Source organism: Enhydra lutris, unplaced genomic scaffold (assembly GCF_002288905.1).
Source record: "Enhydra lutris kenyoni isolate GAN:26980312 unplaced genomic scaffold, ASM228890v2 scaffoldscaffold29, whole genome shotgun sequence".
Classification (NCBI taxonomy): Eukaryota; Metazoa; Chordata; class Mammalia; order Carnivora; family Mustelidae; genus Enhydra; species Enhydra lutris.
In genome coordinates this window covers 19,371,889-19,394,351 of record NW_019154113.1, presented here as the reverse complement: position 1 = coordinate 19,394,351, position 22,463 = coordinate 19,371,889, and the positions used below count along the sequence as shown (strand labels likewise).

Here is a 22,463-nt window from a genome sequence, read left to right as displayed (position 1 = left end):
ATATTGGATGTTGAGTTGTAGGAGACAGATATAGATATAGATATATGTATATTAACCTCTTATCAGATACATCATTTGCAGGTATCTTCTCCCGATCCATAGGTTCCCTGTTATTTTGTTGATGGCTTCCTTTGCTGTACAAAAGCTTTTTATTTTGGTGAAGTGTCAGTGGTTTATTTTTGCTTTTGTTTCCTTTTTCTAAGGAGACACATCTAGAAAAATGTTAAGCCTCATGTCCAAGATGACTGCCTAGGCTTTCTTTTAGGGGTTTTATGGTTTCAGGTCTCAAATCTAGGTCTTTAATCCATTTTGAGTTTATTTATGTGTATAGTGTAAGAATGTGGTCCACGTTCACTCTTTTGCATGGAGCTGTGCGGTTTTCCCAGCACCATTTATTGAGACTGTCTTTTCACCATTGTACATTCTTGCCTCCTTTGTCAAAGATTAACTGACCATGTAAGTATGGGTTGATTTTTGGTCTTTCTTTTCTGTTCCATTGATACATATATATTTCTGTTTGTGCCAGCATCATACTCTTTGATTAATGTAGCTTTGTAGTATATCTTGAAGTCTGGGATCGTGATACCTCCAGCATTGTTCTTCTTTCTCAAGATGGCCTTGGCTATTTGGGATCTTCTGTGGTTCAGTACAGATTTTAGTAGTTATTTGTGCTAGTTCTGTGAAAAATGTTTTGGTAATGTGATGGGGAATGCATTGCATCTGTGGATTGCTCTGGGTAGTATGGACATTTTGAGAATATTTGTTCTTCCAGTCAATGAGATGGAATATCTTTCTGTTGATGTCATCTTCAATTTCTTTCATCAGTGATTTATTGTTTTCAGAGTACAGGTCTGTCAGGAACTTGGTTAAGTTTCTTCCTAGGTATTTTATTCTTTCTGGAACAACTATACATGGGATTACCTTCTACATTTCTCTTTCTGTTACTTTGTTATTAGTATGTAGAAACAACAGATTTCTGTATATTAATTTTGTCTTACAACTTTACCGAATTCATTTATTCTGATCGTTCTTTGGTGGAGTCTTTAGGGTTTTCTATCTGCTATATCACATCATCTGCTGATAGTGGCAGATTTACTTTTTCCTTACCGGTTTGGATGCCTTTTTGTTTTCTTGTTCAATTGCTGTGGCTAGGACATGAATTAAAATGGCAAGAATGGACATCCTTGTCTTATTCCTGATCTGAAAGGAACAGCTCTTAATTAGCAATGGGTTTTTCCTATATGGCCTTTATTATGTTGACGTATGTTCCCTCTAGACCCACTCTGTGCAAAGTCAGATCCTTTTATTTTTAACCCATTTTTAATAATACATTTGTCATATACAGAAGAATAAATATGTGCTATACATTTAATATGGTATTCTGATGAATACCAGTAACCCTACCACTCAACCTAAAACAGAACAGTAACTTACACCTAATTCCATACTCTTCCCTGACCCGTCTTCTTCCTACCCAGGGATAATCACTAGTGTTGTATTAGTTCCTTTCATTTTCAGAATTTTTGCTCCTCATGTATCGGTATATCCTTAAATAATACGTTGTTTAGTTTTGCTCATTTTTGAGCTGTTTAAACAACAGTACGTTCACTTACTCGTGTGCTTCCAGGAGCCCCTCACGCGGTTGTGCGCGGAGTAGCTTGTTAACTCTCCGCTGCTGTGTGACACTCAGCCTTACGAATCCACGATTCAGTCTCCTCTTGACGGTCATGTCGGTTGTCCGCGGGTTTTCACAATTCTGAACTGCACTTCTGTGAACACCCTCCTGTTCGCCTCCTCGTGCACAGAAGCGAGAGGGTCTTTACTGCACGCGAGAGCTGGCCGGGCTAGCTTAGGAGCTCACGGGTGCTGACTTTAGAAGAGAAGGCCCAAGGACACCCTTAGGTATCTGGGCCAGTTCACACTCTGGCCGTCCGCGTCCGGCTTTCTTGTGACTGACGCGTCACCGTCAGACTTTAAAACTTTGCTTATAGTCACGAGCGTAATTGTAGTCTTAGTTGCGATTCTTTGATGAATAGTGAGGTTGAGCTTCTTTTCACTCGCTTATCTACCATCCAGGTTCCTTCTGGCATCTCCTTGATTTTGTATCTCGGCCCATTCTCCTGTTGGACTAGTTTTGGTGACCGATTTGTAGGACTCCTTTACAGACTCTGGATTCTGACTAGTGCGGTCGGTCGTGTGCATTTGTACCTATCTTCTCCACACTTGTAGCTTGTCTGATTTTTTTAACGATACCTTTTGGTGAACAGACTTTCTCTCTAGTAATCAAATGTCTCAAACTTTTCCTGTTGTGGTTAGCATTCTGTCTTGTTTAAGAAACCTGTCCCTTTCCCAAGATCGGAAAGATACTCCCCTGTATTTCCTTTTCAATTTGTAAGTTTTGTTTTTAACCTTTTAGTGTTTAATCCATCTGGAATTGATGTGGGGCTATAAGATGAGGTAGGACTATTGCCTTTTTTCCCCACAGAATAAGCATGGGAACCAGAACCATGTGTTAAATTACCCCGCCTTCCCTCTCTGACGTGCACTGTCATTTCGCACAGCCACGGGCCCCCTCGGGGTTCTCTGTTATGTTCTTTCGGTCAGGGTCATACTTTCCTTCGTTATAGTAGCCGTACAATGAGTCCTGATGCCTTGTACGGCTAGTAGACTAATCTTAAACTTCTTTTCAAATACTTAATAGTCGTGGTCCGAGAGAGAGTCAAAAGGGGCTTTTTTTTTTCCGGTGGGAGAATTTACAGCCCATGTGCTGGTAAGAAGGATTCACATGAGGAATGAATGAGCACAAAATGATAAGGAAGGAGTTGCCAAAGCAGTGCTCTTCAGAAGACAGGGAGGTGTAAGATCTAGAGCACATCTGGAGGGCTCCCTTGGCTCCCCCACTGAGGTGGGAGGGAAGGCAGGTAAGTGGGTACTTAGGGTGAGAGCTTGTAAAAGTTCTCATCTGATTGCTTCTATTTTCTCAGGAAGTGAGGTCAGCATCTGAGAGTTGATACCGGGAAGCAGTGTTGGAAATTTTGAGAGAGAGGAAATGGGACAAAGTAGTCCCCTAGAAGATGAGAAGAGCGGATAGACTTGGGGAATGAAGTGAGGGCTCACTTGAGGTTAGTGGCCGTGACTGAAAGTGAGAACAGTCGTCGGGATGGGTGTGTGATCCTCTCCAGGCGTATTCAACTGTGCAACCACAGAAAGGCAGAGAATCGAGTGCAACTAGGATGGAGGGGGATGGAGGCAGAAATGGATTTTGTGCAAGGAAGGGAGCAGTTACAGTGATGGATCATTGAACCAAAATATGTTTGGAAGGAGAAAAAAAGGCATGAGGAAGGGAGTGGGTCAACAGATTTTCAGTATCAGAGAATTATTGAAGGTAGAGTCCTAGCTTAAGAGAGAGAACCGGGGACAAGTGGTGGTGGACGAGTGCGGTGTTCCGTCAGGTTGTGGAAGAGCTGCGGTGGTGGTCGCCCTGCAGGTGGGGCTGGTACTTGAGTGGGACGTTTCACTGGGTGAGCGCTGTTCGTGGCACAGGTCCCTTGACGCCTGCCTGTAAAATACCAGACAGCCCCCAAGTTCTTAGGACAACCAAAACTGCCTTCATAATTCCACTCCCCAAAAGAGCGGCTTAAAACCATGTTTGCAAATACAGCTGTCCTCCCTTTATCTGCAGGAGCTCTATTACCAGAGCCCCTGTGGATGCCTGAAACCGTGGATAGTATGAACCCCATATATACTGTATTTTTACCTACATGTATGTGCCTGTCATAAAGCTTAATGTGTAAGTTAGGCACAGTAAGACAGTAACAACAGTAGCTAATAAAATAGAACTACTGTAACAATATCCTGTAATAGAAGTTAAGTGAAAGTGACCTCCCTCAAAATACCTCCTGTGTGGTACTCACCCTTCTTGCTGTGGTTGATGAAGGGAGATGACAGAGCGCCTATGAGATGAGAAGTGAGGAAGAGTGACGTAGCCCCTGTAACGGAGGCTACCGTTGACCTTCTGATGGAAGGAAAGTCAGAGGGAAGGTCGTCTGCTTCCCGACCACAGCTGACCAAAGAAAGTGAAAGTGCAGATCTATGGGGGACTCCTGTACTTCCGGGGCATGAGAAACACTTGCCCCAGTGAGTGACTGAGCGAGGGTGGAGGAGGAGAGAGAATCAAGGCACTGAGAGGTCGGAGTTTTGGAAAGACAGTTCTGCACGGAGAGACTTCCCAGTGGTGATAATACCGAATGACAGTGGGAGTAAGGAGTAGCCCCGGCGGTGTGGGGGGGACTGTAGGCAGGAAGGATGGCAGTTCAGAACTGGGAGGACTGGGTGGTCGGAGGAGAGCACAGGGGAGAGGAGGAACGGCTTAGGAACAGCGGTGATGATCAAGAAGGACACCTTCCCCGCCTCCGGGCCCATGGTACAAGAGCTACCACAGGAGGCCTGCGGGAGAAGCAGCAGCACAGTCCTCAGGGAGAACTAGGTTTCTGTTGGAACAAATTAGGGGGCAGAATAGCCGAGAAATGCAAGTTGGGAATATGGAAGACTTGCTCGTGGCTGACTGTGATTTCCAAGGGGCCTGGTGGAAGAGATCAAGGAATCTGGGTGGGGGCAGGAGAGTTTAAGAGATGCAGTCATAGACCAGCATGGACACAGCTGACTGGGGTGAGCATGTAGGAAGTGACATGCCCAGGAGCCCGTCTTTGGTAACTACAGTAAGCATAGGCCATAAGGATAAAAGGTTTGAGGGTCTCGAGGCAGATGGTGTTGTGGTTATAAGTACTGGTGAGGGAAGGAGAGAAGAGGTTCTTAGGAGGAACCCACAGACTTCTGGGGACCCCTTTACTTCCAGAGGCTCTGACAACATTCTCGCTCCTGACAGTTCGAAGCATGAGGCAGACGAGGGCAGGCTCCAGAACACTTGGAGCGTCCCTTCTTGATCCACAGGGCTGTGAAGTAGTCACTCATCTTTGTGACAAGAGGACCGTGCACCGATTGGCTCAGGCCTGCTGTGGCAATGACGCCGTGTAACAAATTACCTCAAGACGTAGTGGCTTAGAACAGCATTTATTATCTGGTATTTTCCTTGGATCAGGAATCCGGACAGGCATAACTTGTTAAGCCCTCCATCTCTGGGTCTCCAAAGATGCGAAGAAGGTGTTAGAGGCTCAGCTGGGGCGTTGGTCCTCTTCCAGGCTCACTCAGTAGATGTTGCTGGGATTCAGTTCCTCCCTAACTTTGGCCAGAGGGCCCCTAGGTTCCTTGACACGTGAGCCTCCCCCTAAGGCAGCTCCGTCATGCCAGAAAGCTTCATCCACGAGAGAGAGTGCTAGCAAGACAGAAGCCAGTCCTCTGTAATCTCATCGCAGACGTGACATTCCCATCACTTTTTCCTCATCCTGTTAGAAGTAACTCACGAGGTCCGGCTCACACTCAGGGGGAGAGGGCGTTACACAAGGGTGTGCTGGAGACCCTGTCCGAAAGTCACCCATCCCTGAACCAACCACTGATGATTGAGACTGGGACCAGTCAGTTCTTCCCACTCCTGGAGCTGGAGTCCGGTCCCCAAACCACAAGGCCACCATAATAGCAGGGAAGAGCAGAGGATAGAATAAACATTGGGAGGACAGCCGCTGCGTTTGCTGTAACCACTAAGCAGTGTCCATGCTTCTATCCTTCCAGCCCTGACCTTTTCTTTTTTTTTTTTTTTTAAGATTTTATTTATTTATTTGACAGAGAGAGATCACAAGTAGGCAGAGAGGCAGGCAGAGAGCCTGATGCGGGGCTCGATTCCAGGACCCTGAGATCATGACCTGGGCCGAAGGCAAAGGCTTAACCCACTGAGCCACCCAGGCGCCCTGCCCTGACCTTTTCTTTCTGCAGTAAGGGTCTATATCCTTAGTCTCCCCAGTGCCCTCAAGATCAAGTCCAGACTTCTTACTTTGGCACATGTTGGCCTTTGTACTCAGATCCCAGTTATCTGTGCTGCCTTCCTTCTAACCCTGTACTCAGTATCTGCTCAGCCAGTGGTTCATCCAACTTTTTGGTCTCGGCACCCCTTTAATTCACTTATAAGTTATTGAGGGCCCCAAAGAGCTTCTGTTACAGCTGTGAGCATTTACTTAATGCTCACAGGTGTAGCATTTATTAGGAATAAAAACTAATTTTAAGATATTTATTAATTTGTAAAATAATACTCAATATAAATAACATTTTTATGAAAAATACATTTTTTAGAAAGTGTTTTGAGAAGAAAGACATTGCTTTACATTTTATTATTTTTTTTAAGTTTTTATTTAATTTTTTTAGCAACCTCTGTACCCAGCTTGGGGCTCGAGCTCACGACCCTAAGATCAAAGAGTCACACGCTCTACTGAAAGCGAGCCAGGTGCCCCATAATGTTTTGCATTTTAAAATTTCTTTAATGTCTGGCTTAATACGAGACATCAGGGTTCTCATATCTACTTCTGTTTTCAGTCTCTGGTTGAGTTATATGAAGAAATGTGGCCTCACATAAATATGTAGTTGGAAAGTGGAGATACAAGTATTTTAATAGTTTCTTCAGATCATTGCGAATGTTATTCTTTGATATTACACCAGCTCTGTGTAAGAGGTATTTTCTGAAAGGTTACTAGCCATGTGCAGTCTAAGCTTTCTGTATTCTGTTAATAAAGTCTGTCGGACTGTCTGGCACTGTGAATAGCTCTTACCCATTTGGAAGGTATTGGCTCCCTGAATTCATTGGGTCTTCCAAATCTTTCATTATAAAGTATTTTTAATCACATTTTTAAATACCAGGTATATCTTGTCAGAAAAATCCCTATTGGGAAGTCTTGACTGTAGAGGATTAAGTTTTCCAGAATTTTAAGTTTCACTTAAAAGCTCAAGTTTCGTCGTTGGCAACAAATACTTCCACTTGTCTTCCTTGAGGGAATAGGCTCATTTCACTTACTTCTGAGAAAGCGTCCGAATAACCATAGTTTACCTGCCATCATTTTGTCAAGTGACAATGGTGCTCCGTGAAAAGACCCTGTGACTTCCACCATCTCATCACTTCCGCTGTGTTCGGGGCTTCTTCAGCTCTGCGCCCTCCCACAGCCTCTTCCTGTGCCTCGTGCCCGTGGGCCTCGGGGGGCCTGGTTGCGTTAGTCGGCCGCTATCTGACCGAGGGCGGCCTGGCGCAGAGCACGGCCACCGGCACAGAGTGAACCACTTCTTGCTGCGGACTTGGAGGAGACGTCCAGGCTAGCACGTGCTCCGAGCACCATGTCCAGGATACGTACCATTGTGAATCAGCAAGACGGTTTTTGATGCGGAGGTGCCAATAGAGTCGTGGTGGTATATGACAAGTTAAAAAATGGATTTGTAATTCGCTTTTTATAAGCACCCATTCGACAGTACCTTGTTGAAAGACACCGCCCCCCCCCCCCCCACCAAAATCCCATGTCCTTACAGTTGTGGTCACATTCTGGTATCACCTTTTCTTCCTTGGGAGCATTAATTCTATTCCAAGGCGGCTCTGGGACCATCTGTCCCAAAAATGTCCTTCAGTACGGCTTGAGTCGTCGGCGCTATGACTATTCCGCCAATGTCCACACAGATTTTATCGCCTTTCACATTGGTATTAGTGAAAAGACATTGTTAAATAAATTCCTTTGGTTAATAATTTTTCATTGCTTTAAATGGGTGTCTTCCTCCTTCACAAGGGAGGAAAATCCCCCAAAGTCTGTGAGTATAATCATATCTAGTATTTTTATGTGTTAATAATTAGGAGTCACTAGTCACTGCATTTTGTAGGTTCACAGATTTGAAATAAGATTTTTATTGTTTTTTTTTAGTTGACTTTCTCATTCAGATAGGAACAGAGCAGGCTGGCTGTAAGAGAAGTGTTTTTCCTTTTTTTTTTTTTTTTAAGATTTTATTTATTTATTTGACAGAGATCACAGGTAGGCAGAGAAGGGGGGAAAGCAGGCTCCCTGCTAAGCAGAGAGCCCAATGCAGAGCTTGATCCCAGGACTCTGAGATCATGACCTGAGCCGAAGGCAGAGGCTTAACCCACTGAGCCACCCAGGTGCCCCAAGAAAAGTATTTCTGCCATCTTGAGGTTTAGTAGCTTTTCCTATTTGAAGGTCCTGGAATTATTTATATATGGCATAATGTACACTATAGATTTGGACTATATATGTGAGAACATACCCACAAGCGAGTACTCATGAGCTCACAAGCGAGTTCATTCACTTAGCAAAGGAAAGAAGAAACAGGCTGTTTTAGGAAGAAATACGGGGGGCCCGAAATCCCTCTTTCCTTTGTCCCTGAAGAGCATGGGGAGTAGGGGGAGTAAGGTATTTGGGTTAATGATGAAGAAAACAAAAACAGCGTCCCTATGAAGAAACGTAACCTGGTAGGATTTATGGTAGGACCCGGATTGAAACAATTCTTTTCTGAAATGGAAATATTTTGTCACACACATGCCATCTAAATTTTAAAAGAAATCTAGACTTCCTTTCTTATCGTACATCTTGATTTTGTTAAATCTTGTATGTCTTCGAACCATATGTCCCAAGTAATTAAGTTATAAATATTATACAGAGTAATTTGCATACATTCCAAATGCTTTTTAAATTTGAAGCAGCTTACCTTTCTTTCTGACACCACAGTCCTCACAAAGATGGATTATCTCAATTTCTCCAGTGACTTTATCCCAGCAATACACTGTCCTGAGCTGTACGAGTGCACGCTACTGCACTCTGTCCCTGCCAGACAGTAGACAGAGTTTATTGTTTTGTTTCCTTTTTTTGAATGGCACACTACAGATGCCCTAGCACCTCGCTTGCTGAGCTGACCGGTATCAAGCACAGCCTCACCAGGCTCTTCTTGCTGAGTACTGGTAATGCTGCAGTACAGATTAAAATCTCAGGAAATCCCACTTATTATGTACTTTACAGGTATGGAGCTTTTATTGTTAATGTCCCAAATCATCTAAAGTCTTGTTTTCTTTCTTTTTTTTTTTACAGACCTAACTACCATAATGAATGCTGCATATTAAGAAAAACCATAAGAAGGTTATACATTTGGTTGTCTAATAATCTTGGATTTGATATGAACCAACACATACTCTTGTTGTCATTGACAGAACCCCAGTTTGTATGTACATTATTCACATTCCTCTCTGTTGTGTTTGGGGGAAAAAAAGACATTTTAGCCTTTTTTAAGGTTATTGATTTAATTTCATGTTATTTGGTTGCATGAAGTTGCCCTTAACCACTAAGGATTATCAAGATTTTTGCACAGACTTATACATGTCTAGGATCCTTTTATCAAGGCAGTTACGTTCATCATTCTCCTGCCTTTACTCCACTGTCACCAGACACTCCATTAAATATAAATTAGCACTTTTTAAAAATGACCACTCAACATAATGCTTACGGGATTTCCTCTCTGTGACAGAACCCAGGAACCAGTTCCTAAACACATAATGTTGGCATATTGAAGATGAAATTAAATTGTCCTTCAGTTTTGAGGCCATGTGTAAAGTTTAATCACATTGTAAAATATCTATTCCGTATTAGAAATAGCTAGTCGACAGCTTATACTTCTCAAACTCATTGTTACGTACACAAACTCAGTTTTTATATGTGAAGTTAGTGAGTCTTTTGTGTTATTCCAAAATAAAGGCAATGATTTATTTTTTCCCCAATGCCAATACAATTTGAGCTAATCACTCAAGGTGGATAATTTACATTTTAAAGCTGGAATCAGCAGTAGCCCTATGGGAAACCAGACCAAGCATTGACTTTTAAATGAACCATTGTTTTCTTTTGGAACTAGAATTAGGATAGTTAATATTCATCCACAAACCATTATTATGTGTACATTATTGTTGCTATTGTGATAATAGAGAATTTTATTTATTTTTATGCCAGCTTATATTGTGAGAACACATTTAGTCAGTTTGGGTTTTATCAATCCTGTTATGCTTGTCCTTGGAACATCTTTCGCGTATTCGAGGTTTGTAGTTGAAAAGTTTACTGTAAAAAAAAAAAAAATCAAAAACAAAAAAATGTATTGTTTTTACAGAATAAATTTATTGGAATGTGTACTGGGAGTAAGATTTGAGGTTGTAAACAACGAAGTTAGTGTAATTTGGCTTCATCTATGTAATGTGAGGTATTAATGTAATTCATATATTAAAGCAAAAATTGTTAACAGCAAGTTGACAATAGAATCAAGTGCAGGTGAGGGTTTTTCTTTTTCTTTTTCTTTTTTGCACACTGTCTGGGTGTTAAGTTTTTTGTAAACATGGAGGAGGGAGAGGAATGGCTACATGATTGCTTGCACGTCTCAGATAATATTTACCAGCTCAGTGGACCCTAAATTCGCACACTTGACATTATCCATGCACTGATTTGGACTCCCATTTCTTTTTTGTTTTCTTACTGTGGTGAAGAGCTAATAAATAACATGAAGAGAAAATGTGAGCTGCTCTGAAAGCCCGAGGCCATTGAGGACAGCGATGGTGCTGGTGCTGGTGGCAGCGTGCCCGAGTGGATGGAAAGCACCAGTCTGCTTACCCCTCCAGGGCGCACGGATTTTTAGTTTGCTTCTCTCGCTTAACAAATACCAATTTTTTTCTCTATACTCGTAATTCCAAATATGAAAGGTTCTTTAGAAGATAAAAGGGATGCCACTCCAGTTCTTTCTCCCTTAGAAGTACTTTTTAGTTTTGAGTGCTGTAATTTAATTTTAAATTAACGAAATTTAATTAATTCATCAGAAATCCCCTTCATTGCTCACACTAAAACATAAGGAGAATGTAGATGACATTTTGAGTTGGAACATGTAACTGACAGATTTTTAAAATAAAAACCCTAGAGACTACGAAACTGTTTCTGAAAAAAAAAAAAAAATACAAAATGTTTCCAGTTTAATAAGATTTGTTTTCATAAAAGGTCAAAAAAATTTATTAAAAATATACACAGAAATACAATAGAAATATTTCCAGTCACTGATAAAACCAGTATTCATTAAGAGTAATGATAAAGTTATCGATCTCTCCTTAGCTATTTAGGCTCACAAAAAAATTTTACTAAAAGCAATTTTTTAAAACAGCAGTGAATATAATAGACTTTCCTTGGGAAAACATTTTCAAATAACATTTTAAAATACTGTGATGATTTGCTTGTTATATTGAGGTTAATAATGATGCATATATGTCTTATATGCAAAAAGTATCTCTCCAGTATGTATTTGTTGTTTTGAATTTTTTAATATGCGTAGGCCATATTCACTTTTGAATAGTTTCATTTTCATTCTCACTATTGTAGGAGCTTAATTGTAATTGTTTACAGTTATATTTAATATGTGCAAACAATATGGAAATAGATGGTCAAGTTTATTCACAGATAATTTTGAATATATTTCTTTAAGCAAACCGTTTCTCAACTTCACTTTTCCTTCAAAGAAAGAAAATTTTACTCACACAAAACCATATGAGAGCTCACATACAGTGCAGAACAAGAATTTATGTATTCTTAAGTATCCCTGTATGAGAAGGGAGTGAAATGGGACAATATAACAGTATCAGGATAACAAAAGTCAGTAATCTAGAGAGGAAGAACATGAAATAATATTTTTATTCAACTTTTTCATCTGCCTTTGTTTTTATAAAGAACTCTGGTTTGTAGATACAACGATAGGCCAAGAGCTGAGGAAGAACTCCATATGCTATGTTTAATGCTAGAAAAAGGGTTTTCGCTTCTTCGGGGACTCTGTAGACATAAGCAGTTCTAGCATGAAGAGAAGCACCGATGTGAGAAAACTGAGCCTGTTGCATTTAAAAAAAAGGAGGGGGGGAGGTAAGCATGAATTCTGTGTTCAGTTGGATTCACAATGTGTTCTGGGTGATTCATTCAGACCCTGCTTCCTGTGCCCTCAAAACCAGTACTCAAGCAATCCATAGTCTTCAGGATTTCATTGAATTTAGGGCCAGTCTTAACATAACTGTTCAAATAAAGTAAACCTTCCTTAGCGAGGCTTTATCATGCCGCTGTTTATTCACCCATCCAGTGCCCCGTACCAAACACCAGTGGCTCAGTTTAAAAGAAAAATTGAGCAAAATCTCGGTGTTTTTGTTTTTGTTTTTTTTTCTGATTTGCATTCTGGAGATCTATATAGGCCGTCACTTGTGGCTTACTAAATGTGTTCCAATAAAGATGAAGAAAGTACAGAGTTTACAAAGTGGAAATATTTTTAATACAACTATTTAAAGAGAAGCACTGAGGACCTTGGCGTCATAAATCAGTCTTTGACCTGTTCCTTGCAACAAGAGCTCAGAGCCCTTTGTTATATATTTTTTGTTGGTTTCTTCAAGCATTGGTTTTTTATGCAACTTTAAAAATACTAGTATGTAGGGTTGTCACCAACTTGGATGGGAGTAGGACTGTGGTTGCTCTTTATAAAATGGTAAATGTACCTGCCGGCAACCTTTTCAAGTTGAAGTCTAGTCTATTTAGAAGTAGAACCAGTCCCGGTCAGCATCATCTGAGCTAGAGCTTCCGGTTGGTCCGTCCATACTTGTTATAACATGCATTCAGGATGTGTCTTTTTTGATACTTTTCGTAAGCACAGGGGAAAACTGTATCAGAAAAGGCGTCCAGTGAGGATTTCTCAGGGTTCTCGTATTGTTACAAAATGCAACCCTGGACTCTGCGTTTTCATATCTCACTGAAATCTAAACTGTATGTGAATAAAGGATTGGAAATTAAATATATCCAAGTGATGGATTATTAGTTCATCAGGATCAAAGTGAAGAGAGAAGATATTATAATCCAAAGAAGTCACAGAAGAATAATAAGAATGAAAAACTAAATAATTTGCTTCACATACATACGAGTTACCTTACACTTCCTTCCGTATGAGATCAGTCTGTTCTGCTAAGTGGTTCACAGATAAAAGTGTTCCTTAGCACCTCACTTTATCATGGGAAGAAAAGGACATGCCTTCATCGTTGGCATGTGTATGGATTTCTATCAGTGACGGGTACTTTAACAGGCTACATTGTTACAAATTACTGGTACATTCTGGGGACCTCACAGTACAGTTTTGCTACTCTCTGGAGATAAGAAATTAGTGTGGTGTGTTACCAAGGACCAACACAGAAACTGTCCACCCCTGCGTTGTAACCCAGGAGGCTCTGGGAGGGCTCGGCCCCCAAACACACGTCCCCCAGGCAGATGCCCAGACGGCGCCCAGCAGATGGTAAGCATTCCACCTCCAGGCTCTGAAGACAAAAGACCTTGCGAGTTAAGGGTACTGGAGAGGCTGCCCTGAGAAGCCGCTCTTGGGCGGTTCTAGGAACACAGACCAGGAGTTTGGCCCCTGTTGCTGTTTTTCCCTAGGGCCTCTTTTGAGTAACAGTGTTTTTCTGAATAATATTAACCAAACTTCTGGACTAGAGGCCAGATATGAATCTTGATCTTCAGAAATGTGGGTTTGATGTCTCTGTCTTTAAAGACGCTTATACACATGACAAAAATCACCAGGTTTGGGGAAATGCCAACCATCCTTTGAGAGATTAATAGGAGCAATCATGCCTCCTTGCATAAGGAAACCTGCATAAGAAGTCAGTGAATTCTGTAGGCTCTTTTCCTGCACTCCCCAGTGCAGTTAATACCTCATTTTCAAAAACCGCAAAATCATGGCAACGTTACAAAATGATCATGTCCTTAGATTAGATTGTAAGCCCACCGGGCAGGTACCGTGTCTAATGTTTCGTGTGGCGCCTCTCGCATTGTTAGAGCTCAATAAACATTAAACAACAATGGTCTTGTGACTGTCAAAATACAAAAAGGTTCTACAAAGCACTTCTCTATTTTTATACCTATTTCGGTAGGCCTGTCTTCTCCAGAATTATTAACCGAGGGGTACAGATCTACGTTCCTTATGCAGAGAGGTGGCTGCAGGTGAGAAGCCTGGGGCCCGTATCCCGCAGTTTCTGGCACTGCCTGCAGCTCTAACAGGTGTGTTTACAGTGGCCACACCTCCCGCTGAGTAAGCCCCCAACCACTGCTTCCTTCCAACACCCGTGCTGTCCCCTTTCCAGAGTTGCGAAGTTTCAGAAAAACCTCCATCTCCCCGGAGAACGGTTTCCTCCCCAAGCACACAGCTGCTAAGGGCCTGCACAGGCATCCCGTGTGATGCTGCTCCCAGCACACGAGGCCTGTGGACGGCAGGGCCGAGAGCTCAGCCTGGCACCCGCTGGCTCTGGGCTCCGTGTGGCTGAGTTGTCACCCAGGCTCACAGGTACAACTTGTGGAGCCCAGACATTTCTGCCAAATTCAGTGATGTGACATTGAGCCCCTAGTCTTTCTTGCCGTTCTAAACCTGCTTTCACTTCAAGTAAATTTCAAAGATAGGCTTTGATCCTTTTATTAGTGGATGATTCGAATGGAAAATGAGGCAAAAAAAAAAAAAGGCAAAGTGGTTAAATTTTAATAACTCCCTTTTCTTATATTTAGAGACAACATGGAAAGGATGACTAAAAGTCATGATCTTGAATGCGAAAGGAGAGGTGAAAGTTACCCTGTGTCCACATAAGTATCCTAGGCCAAAACTGATGTGAGCCCTGGGACAGCAGCCAGGCTATTTGGCTGATACAAATATGAATAGTTAATCCAGAACTATGTCATTTTTTAGGGTTTTCTGAGCAGCACAGTCCAGGGGTTAAGAACACTGCATCTGAAGCAGACGGCCAGTGTCCGATCCCAGCTCCACCAGCAGCATGACCTTGGGTTAGGTATGTAACCTTTTTGGCTTCCTCATCTAGAAAAGTCGGATAATAATGGAGCCTACCTCATAGGGGTTGCTATGCCCACTCAATGAGCTGATCTTTGTGGAGTGCTTAGGACAATGCCAAGAGAATCACCTGTTCATGATCTGGAATTCTCCTTTGCTGACAACTCAGGTGGGCTCTTCTTTTTTAGATCCCCTTGCTGACCTTTTGACTATTTCAAGACGGTCTGTCTCTAATCTTAATGCTAAATAAAGATGTTTACTGATGAATTACACTGAAGTAAACTATTAAATTAGAATTTGCATTAGTATTCCCAATTATCCATGTTCTTCTGAAATCTTTCAGGTTTTTCCTAATGGTTTCCATAAGGGAAAAACATAAAATTCCCCTTCAGTAGGGTCAACTCTGCAACCAGATTCTCCACAGATAAGCTTCTAGACCCGTTTGTGAGAAAGGACACAGCACCCGCTGTAGCCAGGGAGTGCGAGAGTCTGAACTGCGAGTGGGAAGGGGCACCGCCCCACCCAAGGCGGGACTGTTCCTGCTTCCAGGGCTGTGGGTATTACTGGACGGGCGGCAGGCTCCCTGCCAAAATCCACTGGGAGTCCATCCCAAATCTTTTTCCCAGTCCCTCTGATCTTTAGGTAATAATATCTGTTACACATGGCTTCAGATGAATGAGTCTTTGAGCAACACAACGCACTTCCTCTCCAGACTCCTGTTGGGAATCTTAAACCAACGATGAGAACAGCAACAAAGACCCACGGCGCTTTCTGTGCCAGGCCCTGTTCTAAGCCTTGTACACAGAGGCCCTCATTCAGTCCCCTCCCAGCAGCTTTAGCAGAAAGCTCCTATATTATCCTCACTTTCACAGCAGAGGAATCCAAGGTGGCCAAGGTCACGAGCTCCCCAAGAACAGGCTGAGACACGACACAGTCTCTCCAGAGATTGTGCTCTTAACCATACTGACTAGATTGTTTTCTTCTAATGCTCAGTGATATTTTAGCAGAGAAAAATTCTTCAGTTGCTAGAAGGTACTAATAATAAGTGGATCTAAGCAACCTGGAATACTTTTCAAACTAGATTTGAACTTCAATCCTACAATAAGAATTTTATAGGAAAGGACACTTGAGTTATGAATAAGTCCCCACTGGTTCTTTGGTGTAAAAATGTGACCTGGTTTTAATTTAATTTGATTTTTTAACTTTTTTTAAAGATTTTATTTATTTATTTGACAGAGAGAGAGAGATCACAAGTAGGCAGAGAGAGAGGGAGAGGCAGGCTTCCTGCTGAGCAGAGAGCCCCATTGCGGGGCTTAATCCCAGGACCCTGGGATCATGACCTGACTGAAGGCAGAGGCTTTAACCCACTGAGCCACCCAGGTGCCATTTCTTTTACTTTTTGATTTATGTTTTTGATTTTTAAAGACTGCAGATTTTACAGATCCGTATAGGATCTGAAATCAGGGACCCTGTAAAGGACTTCACATGTTTTTTCCACTGACTTGTACTGATCTAGAAATTTTTCACTTTTTTTCCTATTAAATTAGAGTCTTAGGAGTCCACTAGGCCTTTCAAGAAATGCAAACTTTGATAAAATTAGTGGGATCGTGAGTGCATAAAGCTTCTAAACGAGGAATGCGGCAGTTTTAGTAGGCGAGGGATGCGAGGTGGGTTATGGAGGGTGTTTTCTGTGATCAGTGTGTCCGATGCCCTCACAAGACAAGAACTCGTTTTGTAAGCAAGTATTAGCTAGGCAGAAAACCAGTTACGGAACATTCTCATCGTGGGCACTTTGTTTCCAGGGTGATTTATAACTTTTCCTTTGGCTAACTCTAGAGTAGCTAGATACCATAGCTAGATACCAAGGCCCAGGGCAGAGTCGGGACGATCGGACACCCAGTTCTCAGACGACGCCATTTCTGGGTGGGGAGAAACCCGCTCCTGGCACTTGTAGGATCTAGTCTGTAGCCTTGGGCTACCTTGCGGCACTGGGCTGTGGTGGACAAGCCAAAGAGTTCCTGCGGGGCCGGGGCTCTGGCTGAAGCCGCTAGTGCTGCTGCCCGGAGCTGTCTGCTGGCCCCCTGGCCTTCCCAGGAGCGCTGGGCCAGAGCTGCCGGCTGGCTGCAAGCCTAGCCCTCACCAGCAGCCACAGTCCTGGGTTCGTCTTAGTGCTGGCACTTCAAGCACACCCCCAGGCCCCCAAGGTGTGACCTGCCCAAGCCTCCTGACTGCCCCTGTCCACCTGACTGGGTCCAACAGTGGCCTCACTCTTGTTAGCCTCCTCGACGGGGATAGTCCGGGTTCTGCAGCCGGGCCTGCTACGGGGCAGACACAGGTCCCCAGGCTTGGAGAGGGACCGTGACTGTCAACTCTGAGCAAGCTAATCTCGAGGAAGGGACCGGTAAGAGTGAGGCTGGTGGGAGCCCCTCTCTCCTGGGCGGCGCAGGAGAAGGAAGCCGGGAAGGCAGAAGCCAAGGTTTACTCCCCGCTGTGACCTGCCACAGCTCCTAAGAGCTCTCCCCACCTAACGCGGCCTACCCCGGCCTACCCTGGCCTTGCCCGGCACTCGCAGCCCCGCTCCTACGTTCCTGCCTCCCAGCCCCGGGGACTCTCTGGCTCCCCCGTGCCCATACAAGGTCTGGCTTTGTGCCGATGGGTAGGACTCCACCATGGCTAACGTCTGCATGAGAGGAAGGATACGGGTGGAGAAAAACGTGGGCATTGGGGTCAGACAGGATTCCAGATCCCTATTCTGCCATTTAGTAACTATGACCCCAGGCAAGTAACAAGCTGCCCTGAGCCTCCACTTTCTTATCTCTAAGTGAGGCTTTGAAAACCAAACAGAACTGCAGGGCTTGTGCTGTGTTCATCACTCCAGGCCTCCTGGGGCGCACAGGAGGACCACAGGATCTGCTTCCCTTGCACTCGTGTTGATGCCAGGCCTGGCTCCTGAAAATACCCACCATGCCCTTTGCCCAAGCAAGAAGGCAGACTTCACTGTGCTAAGCCACTGAGTATTTGCTATGCCAGGAGAGCACACAGCCTGGCCTCACCCAGACAAGTGAGCAGAACACTTAGCCTGCTCTGCCTCCACGAAGTAAGCAGACACGCGCACGGACCACTGCAAGGCCAGGAGCTGTAAGCGGCGGGTGTGCGATTACTCCGGAGACAGAGCTAACTGGACCTAGCAACGTGCTACATGTAGGGGTGAGGGCATGGCAAAGGCTGTTTGCAGGGATGGGGGACGTGGAGGATAAGTAAGGCGTAGGGAAGGTCAGGAGTGCTGTTTTAGACACTAACTCCAAGACAGCCAAGTGAAAAGACTGAGTTTAAGATTCGGTCTAGGAGGCTGGGAACAACTTGGCCTAAAGACAGAAAATTAAAAGTCAGCTTATAGGGGCGCCTGGGTGGCTCAGTCAGTTAAGCATCTGCCTTCAGCTCAGGTCATGATCCTAGGGTCTCGGGATCAAGTCCTGCATCAGGCTCCTTGCTCAATGGGGAGCCTGCTTCTCCCTCTGCCCGCCACTCTCCTTGCTTGTGCTCGCTCACTCTCTCTCTCTCTCTCTCTCTCTCTGACAAATAAATAAAGTTTTTTAAAAGTCAGCTTAGAGTTGCTATTGAAAGATACTGGCCTGAGGAATCGGCTGTTCCAAGGCCTGCAAAGAGCAAATAGTAGTTCTCTTCCGTCTTAAGTCCTTCAAGGAAAGGACAGGAACCCTTACTTCCAGATGCTGTACCAACTTTTTTGATACTAATATTCTAATTCTGTAATTGAGAATTACCTCAGACTAGAAGGGTTTAGCTCAAAGTGTTAACCCCTGACTGCCACAGCTGTTTTCCAGCCTGTAAACACCAGGGCGTCGTGCCGCCGTCCCACACCAGGACTATGACTGACACTTTCCAGATGAGCCTTGTTCTGCTTGAAAAGAGCAAGATGCAAGAGTGACTTTACAAGGTAGATTCATTTGTTTCTTTTTTATTTATAGTGAGAGGGGGTGAAGATAAAATTACTGGATAATTTTCTTCCCTGTTCATAAGATCAGTTTATCTTGCCAACTGTTAGCTTGTAAAAATGCACTTTGAGTAAGAATGCGCCTCCGTAGATAATTTTATTTCCAGCTCAATGAAGTAAGCATTCACTGAAAGCCCACTAAGTGTTCCGTGCTAAGAGGCCAGGGGCTGGACTGAGTAGTGGGGGGAAGGAGAGGCATGACTGGGAGCAGAATGTTCTCCAACCCGGTTTCCCTGGCTCAGTGCAGGGTAGCACAACAGAATTCTGACATCTTTGGTGTGAGATAGACACCTACAAGGTGACAGCTCTCCATTCTTGTTAGTAGCCATGGTGTTCAGAGACGGGGAAACCACCCCAGGGAACCAGCAGGGCCCCCTGCTGGGCGTGTGACCTGGGACAGATCGCTAACCTCCCTGGGCCTCAGCTTCCTCACCTGTACAGCCGGGTGACACACTGCCACATGGTTATAGCGCGATCTCAATGAAATGCATATGCAGAAACGCCTCCCAAGGCACTGGGGAACTGAAGGGGACGAGTCTAGGACCTGCTTCCCACCCCCTGGAAACACCAAGCAGAGATGTTTCTCAGATTCCCAACAAGGACAGCCAGACCCGCAGCGGACGTTGTGGACAGAGCGTATGTTTAGTACCTGAGCTAGACCTCCGGCGTGCATCAACGTGACGTCAGGCATCCAGGAGCATCCCGGAACCACCAAGCCATAGAGCGCAATCACGAAGTAAGGGACAGAGTAGAACAGATACGCCAGCATCTGCATTGAACAGAGAAATAACATCGTCAGCAACTTCACAGTCAGCCCCGCCTGACGAAAAGCACAAAAGATGAACGTTTTTATCTCTGAGAATATTCACTCCCGTTTCCTACATGGGTCCCCGTGTTCCCATTCTTAAAGAACCGAACACCCATGTTAGAAAGACCATGGACTTCATAACTACTTGACCTGGATTTTAGGATAAGCAGCGGGATCCTTTAGGTAGGGCTCTTGAAATTGCGTGTAAAATCGGCAGAGCTCAGCCGGGCAATCCAAAGCAATCTGGGAACAAAAACAAATTCATTACATAGTTGCAATCACATCGGATTCTCAGCGCTCGCTGGGAGGGCTAAAGGTTCCAGGTTCAGCCACAGGCCATTTTAACAGCATATGGTAGAAGCTTATCAGTAGGAGGGAAGAGAAAAGCAATGGTCTGCAGATCTGCTCTGAAGAGACGAAGAGGTTAAGTGGAGCAGGAAATACGTGATGCCCTATCCCTGGGTGCTCCTTCAGTGCTAAGACTCCCACTGACCAAAACACTGCTCCCACCAGATGACCAGTTTCACTCTTCCCGGGAAGAAATAACTAGCCAACTGTTCTGTGCGGGAAGAAAAGGACATTGCTAGCCCAAACTCCTCTCACTATGCTTTGCAGAATTTAAAACACAGCCTCCTGCGCTCTGCAGCGCCTCACAGAGCACATGGCCTCTGGGGGCAGTAAAGGGTGAGCCGAAAGCAGGGTCCTACGCGAAGCCACGATCCGTGTCCGCCTTGAGAGGGAACAGAGCAGAGCAGAGTTGGTCACAGCAGACTCCTGGCCATGGAAGGGACACAGTCTCCCTGGCACATCATCAGGTCCCTCTGAGTCACCTCCCTCCTGCATCGCTCGTGTCCTAGGTCATAAATGTCCTGCCTAGATGACATCTGGGAACACGGGCCAGTGACAGAATGGGTACAAACAGGCCCAGGCAGAAAAGCCCATCTGCAAAAGTCCCGCCCCCATGCCCACATCTTCCTTGTGCACAGAGGAGCGGACACGGCTCTGCAGGGATACAGCCGGGGCTCGTTTTTGTTGTTGCTGTTCTCTTCTCTTTGGGACACAAACTAACCAAGGAACAGTTTTAAGGTTGCCTGGCTGGCTCCGTTGGTAGCACGAGTGACTGCTGATCTTGGGGGCCTGGGTTCAAACCCCATGTTGGGCATGGAGATTAGTTAAGAAAAACGAAACAGTTTTACTGCTCTGTGTTCTGAGCAAACCCTCTGGCCCTGCCTTCTCCTTTACATCCCTTCCCTGTGCCACTCCTCCCATTAGCTGACTCGACTCCGGGAAATTTCTGATGATCTACTGCTGGAGACCAGAGCTTCTTGCTCTGAGCCCAGCCAGCCGCACAGAGTATACGGTTCAAGGACCCCAAGATAGTGGGTCAGGTACATCAGCTCACACTTGCTGTGCAAGCCAGCAGGCTGAGAGCGGTCACTGTCACCGAAACGGAGTATAATTACTCATATGATGCTGACCACTGGAATTTGTTTCCACTAAGAACAAACCATGATACTTGGCATTGCGAAGGACCGTCCATCAGTAAAGATCGTAACTAGTAACCCTGTGTGGCCAACCCTTACCGCGTCTAACGCCCTCTGTTAAGTGTTTGATGTTTGTTCTCTCATTTAATTGTCAAACCAGCACCGCAAGGTAGGTGCTATTACTTTACAGCAGAAGAAACTGAGGTCAGAGAGGTTAAGTCATTTTTCCAAGGCCACACAGCGGGTAAACAGCCAGGACTCTAACTCCTTGCTCTGGACCCCGCCTCACTACCCTGTCCCTACCCCTGAGAACACAAGGCATGCTCTGTGCCACAGTGTCACTGGCAACTTCAGGAACGACCCTTCCCAAAGGCAATGACATTTAAAGCAGAAACAACAAAGAAACCAAAAGAATGAGACTCTACGAGCTCATTTTTCAGGGACCCTAACATCGGGGAAGGAAGAGGCTTCTGGGTGGGCTTAGTGCAAGGAGGCAAAGGAGGTGCGCGTGGCAGCCCAGCGCCCCCCACCCCTGAGGGAGGAAGGCTGGGGGTCGACCTGGCGGGTGGGAGAACGGCAGCAAGCCGGGCCGGGTTTTGTCGGGGCACTAGGACTCCTAATTAAATATATGTTTTCTTTAACGTTCCTGTGATCTGTGCCGCTTACCAGTCCTCTAAACAGACAAAATCCAGTTGCGAGGAGGAGACACACGACCAGCATTAAATCCAATGGTCTTCTCATCAGGTCCTTTGCTTGGGCTTCGTGAATGACCTAAAACAAGAGTTTGTACCAATGAGCAGGCCCCGAGCGCCAGAGAAGCATCAGAGATCCACGGACGCGGAAGCGCTCTAGTGCTAGACGGGGAGAGAATTCTCTGGATGGGGGATTCGTGTCATAAACCACCGGCCGCCCTACCTAGGAAAATCGTGTCCCGCCTCCTCTCTGCTTCTGCTCTGCTCATGTGAAATGAGGAGATGGGGCCAGGCTGTCTTGAAGGGCCCTTTGCGCACTATGAATGGTTTTTTGTTTTTTTCTTGCAGTAACAGTTTTGTGATTATAAATGTAAGATATGTTCATTTAAAAAGGTCAACCATAAACCCAGCACATTATTAGGAGCCACTCTCTTTCTCTGGAGATATCCATCTACTTACCTATCTGATCTACGTGTATTTTTTTTACAAAATTATGACTTTATGTATAACCAATTTTGTATTTGTCCTTTTGATACTTAACATCTACCTATTTTACAAGCACTTTCCCACGTTACTAAAACCTCTCCTGACACGTTGTGTCACACGGAAGCACTGCATTTCAGCCCTTCTCTCACTGTCGGACATCTGGGCATTTGCACCATTCATGTGAT

General features: G+C 44.6%; 2 protein-coding genes across 8 annotated transcripts in view; one reads left to right on the top strand and one right to left on the bottom strand.

Annotated features, from left to right (window-relative positions):
* Positions 1–11,406, top strand: part of LOC111152729 (HDGF like 3) — an 84,988-nt gene extending 73,582 nt beyond the window's left edge. For both annotated transcript variants that reach the window (XR_002640939.1, XM_022511318.1), the window contains exon 6: positions 9,018–11,406. Coding sequence is in view for 1 of the 2 variants with exons in the window: in XM_022511318.1 (XP_022367026.1) it covers positions 9,018–9,023 (6 nt within the window). In the remaining variant the exon portion in view is untranslated. The remainder of the gene's footprint in view (positions 1–9,017) is intronic.
* Positions 8,192–22,463, bottom strand: part of LOC111152727 (transmembrane 6 superfamily member 1) — a 29,920-nt gene continuing 15,648 nt past the window's right edge. For 3 of the 6 annotated variants that reach the window (XM_022511313.1, XM_022511312.1, XM_022511314.1), the window contains exons 7-10: positions 21,767–21,871; positions 19,767–19,859; positions 19,458–19,577; positions 11,581–11,827 (exon numbers count right to left, since the gene is read on the bottom strand). In XM_022511313.1, coding sequence (XP_022367021.1) covers positions 11,636–11,827; positions 19,458–19,577; positions 19,767–19,859; positions 21,767–21,871 — 510 coding nt within the window. In that variant the 3' untranslated portion in view covers positions 11,581–11,635. Of the gene's footprint in view, positions 8,757–9,992; positions 10,032–11,580; positions 11,828–19,457; positions 19,578–19,766; positions 19,860–21,766; positions 21,872–22,463 lie in introns of those variants that run through there. The other 3 variants (XM_022511316.1, XM_022511317.1, XM_022511315.1) reach the window with 3 other exon arrangements.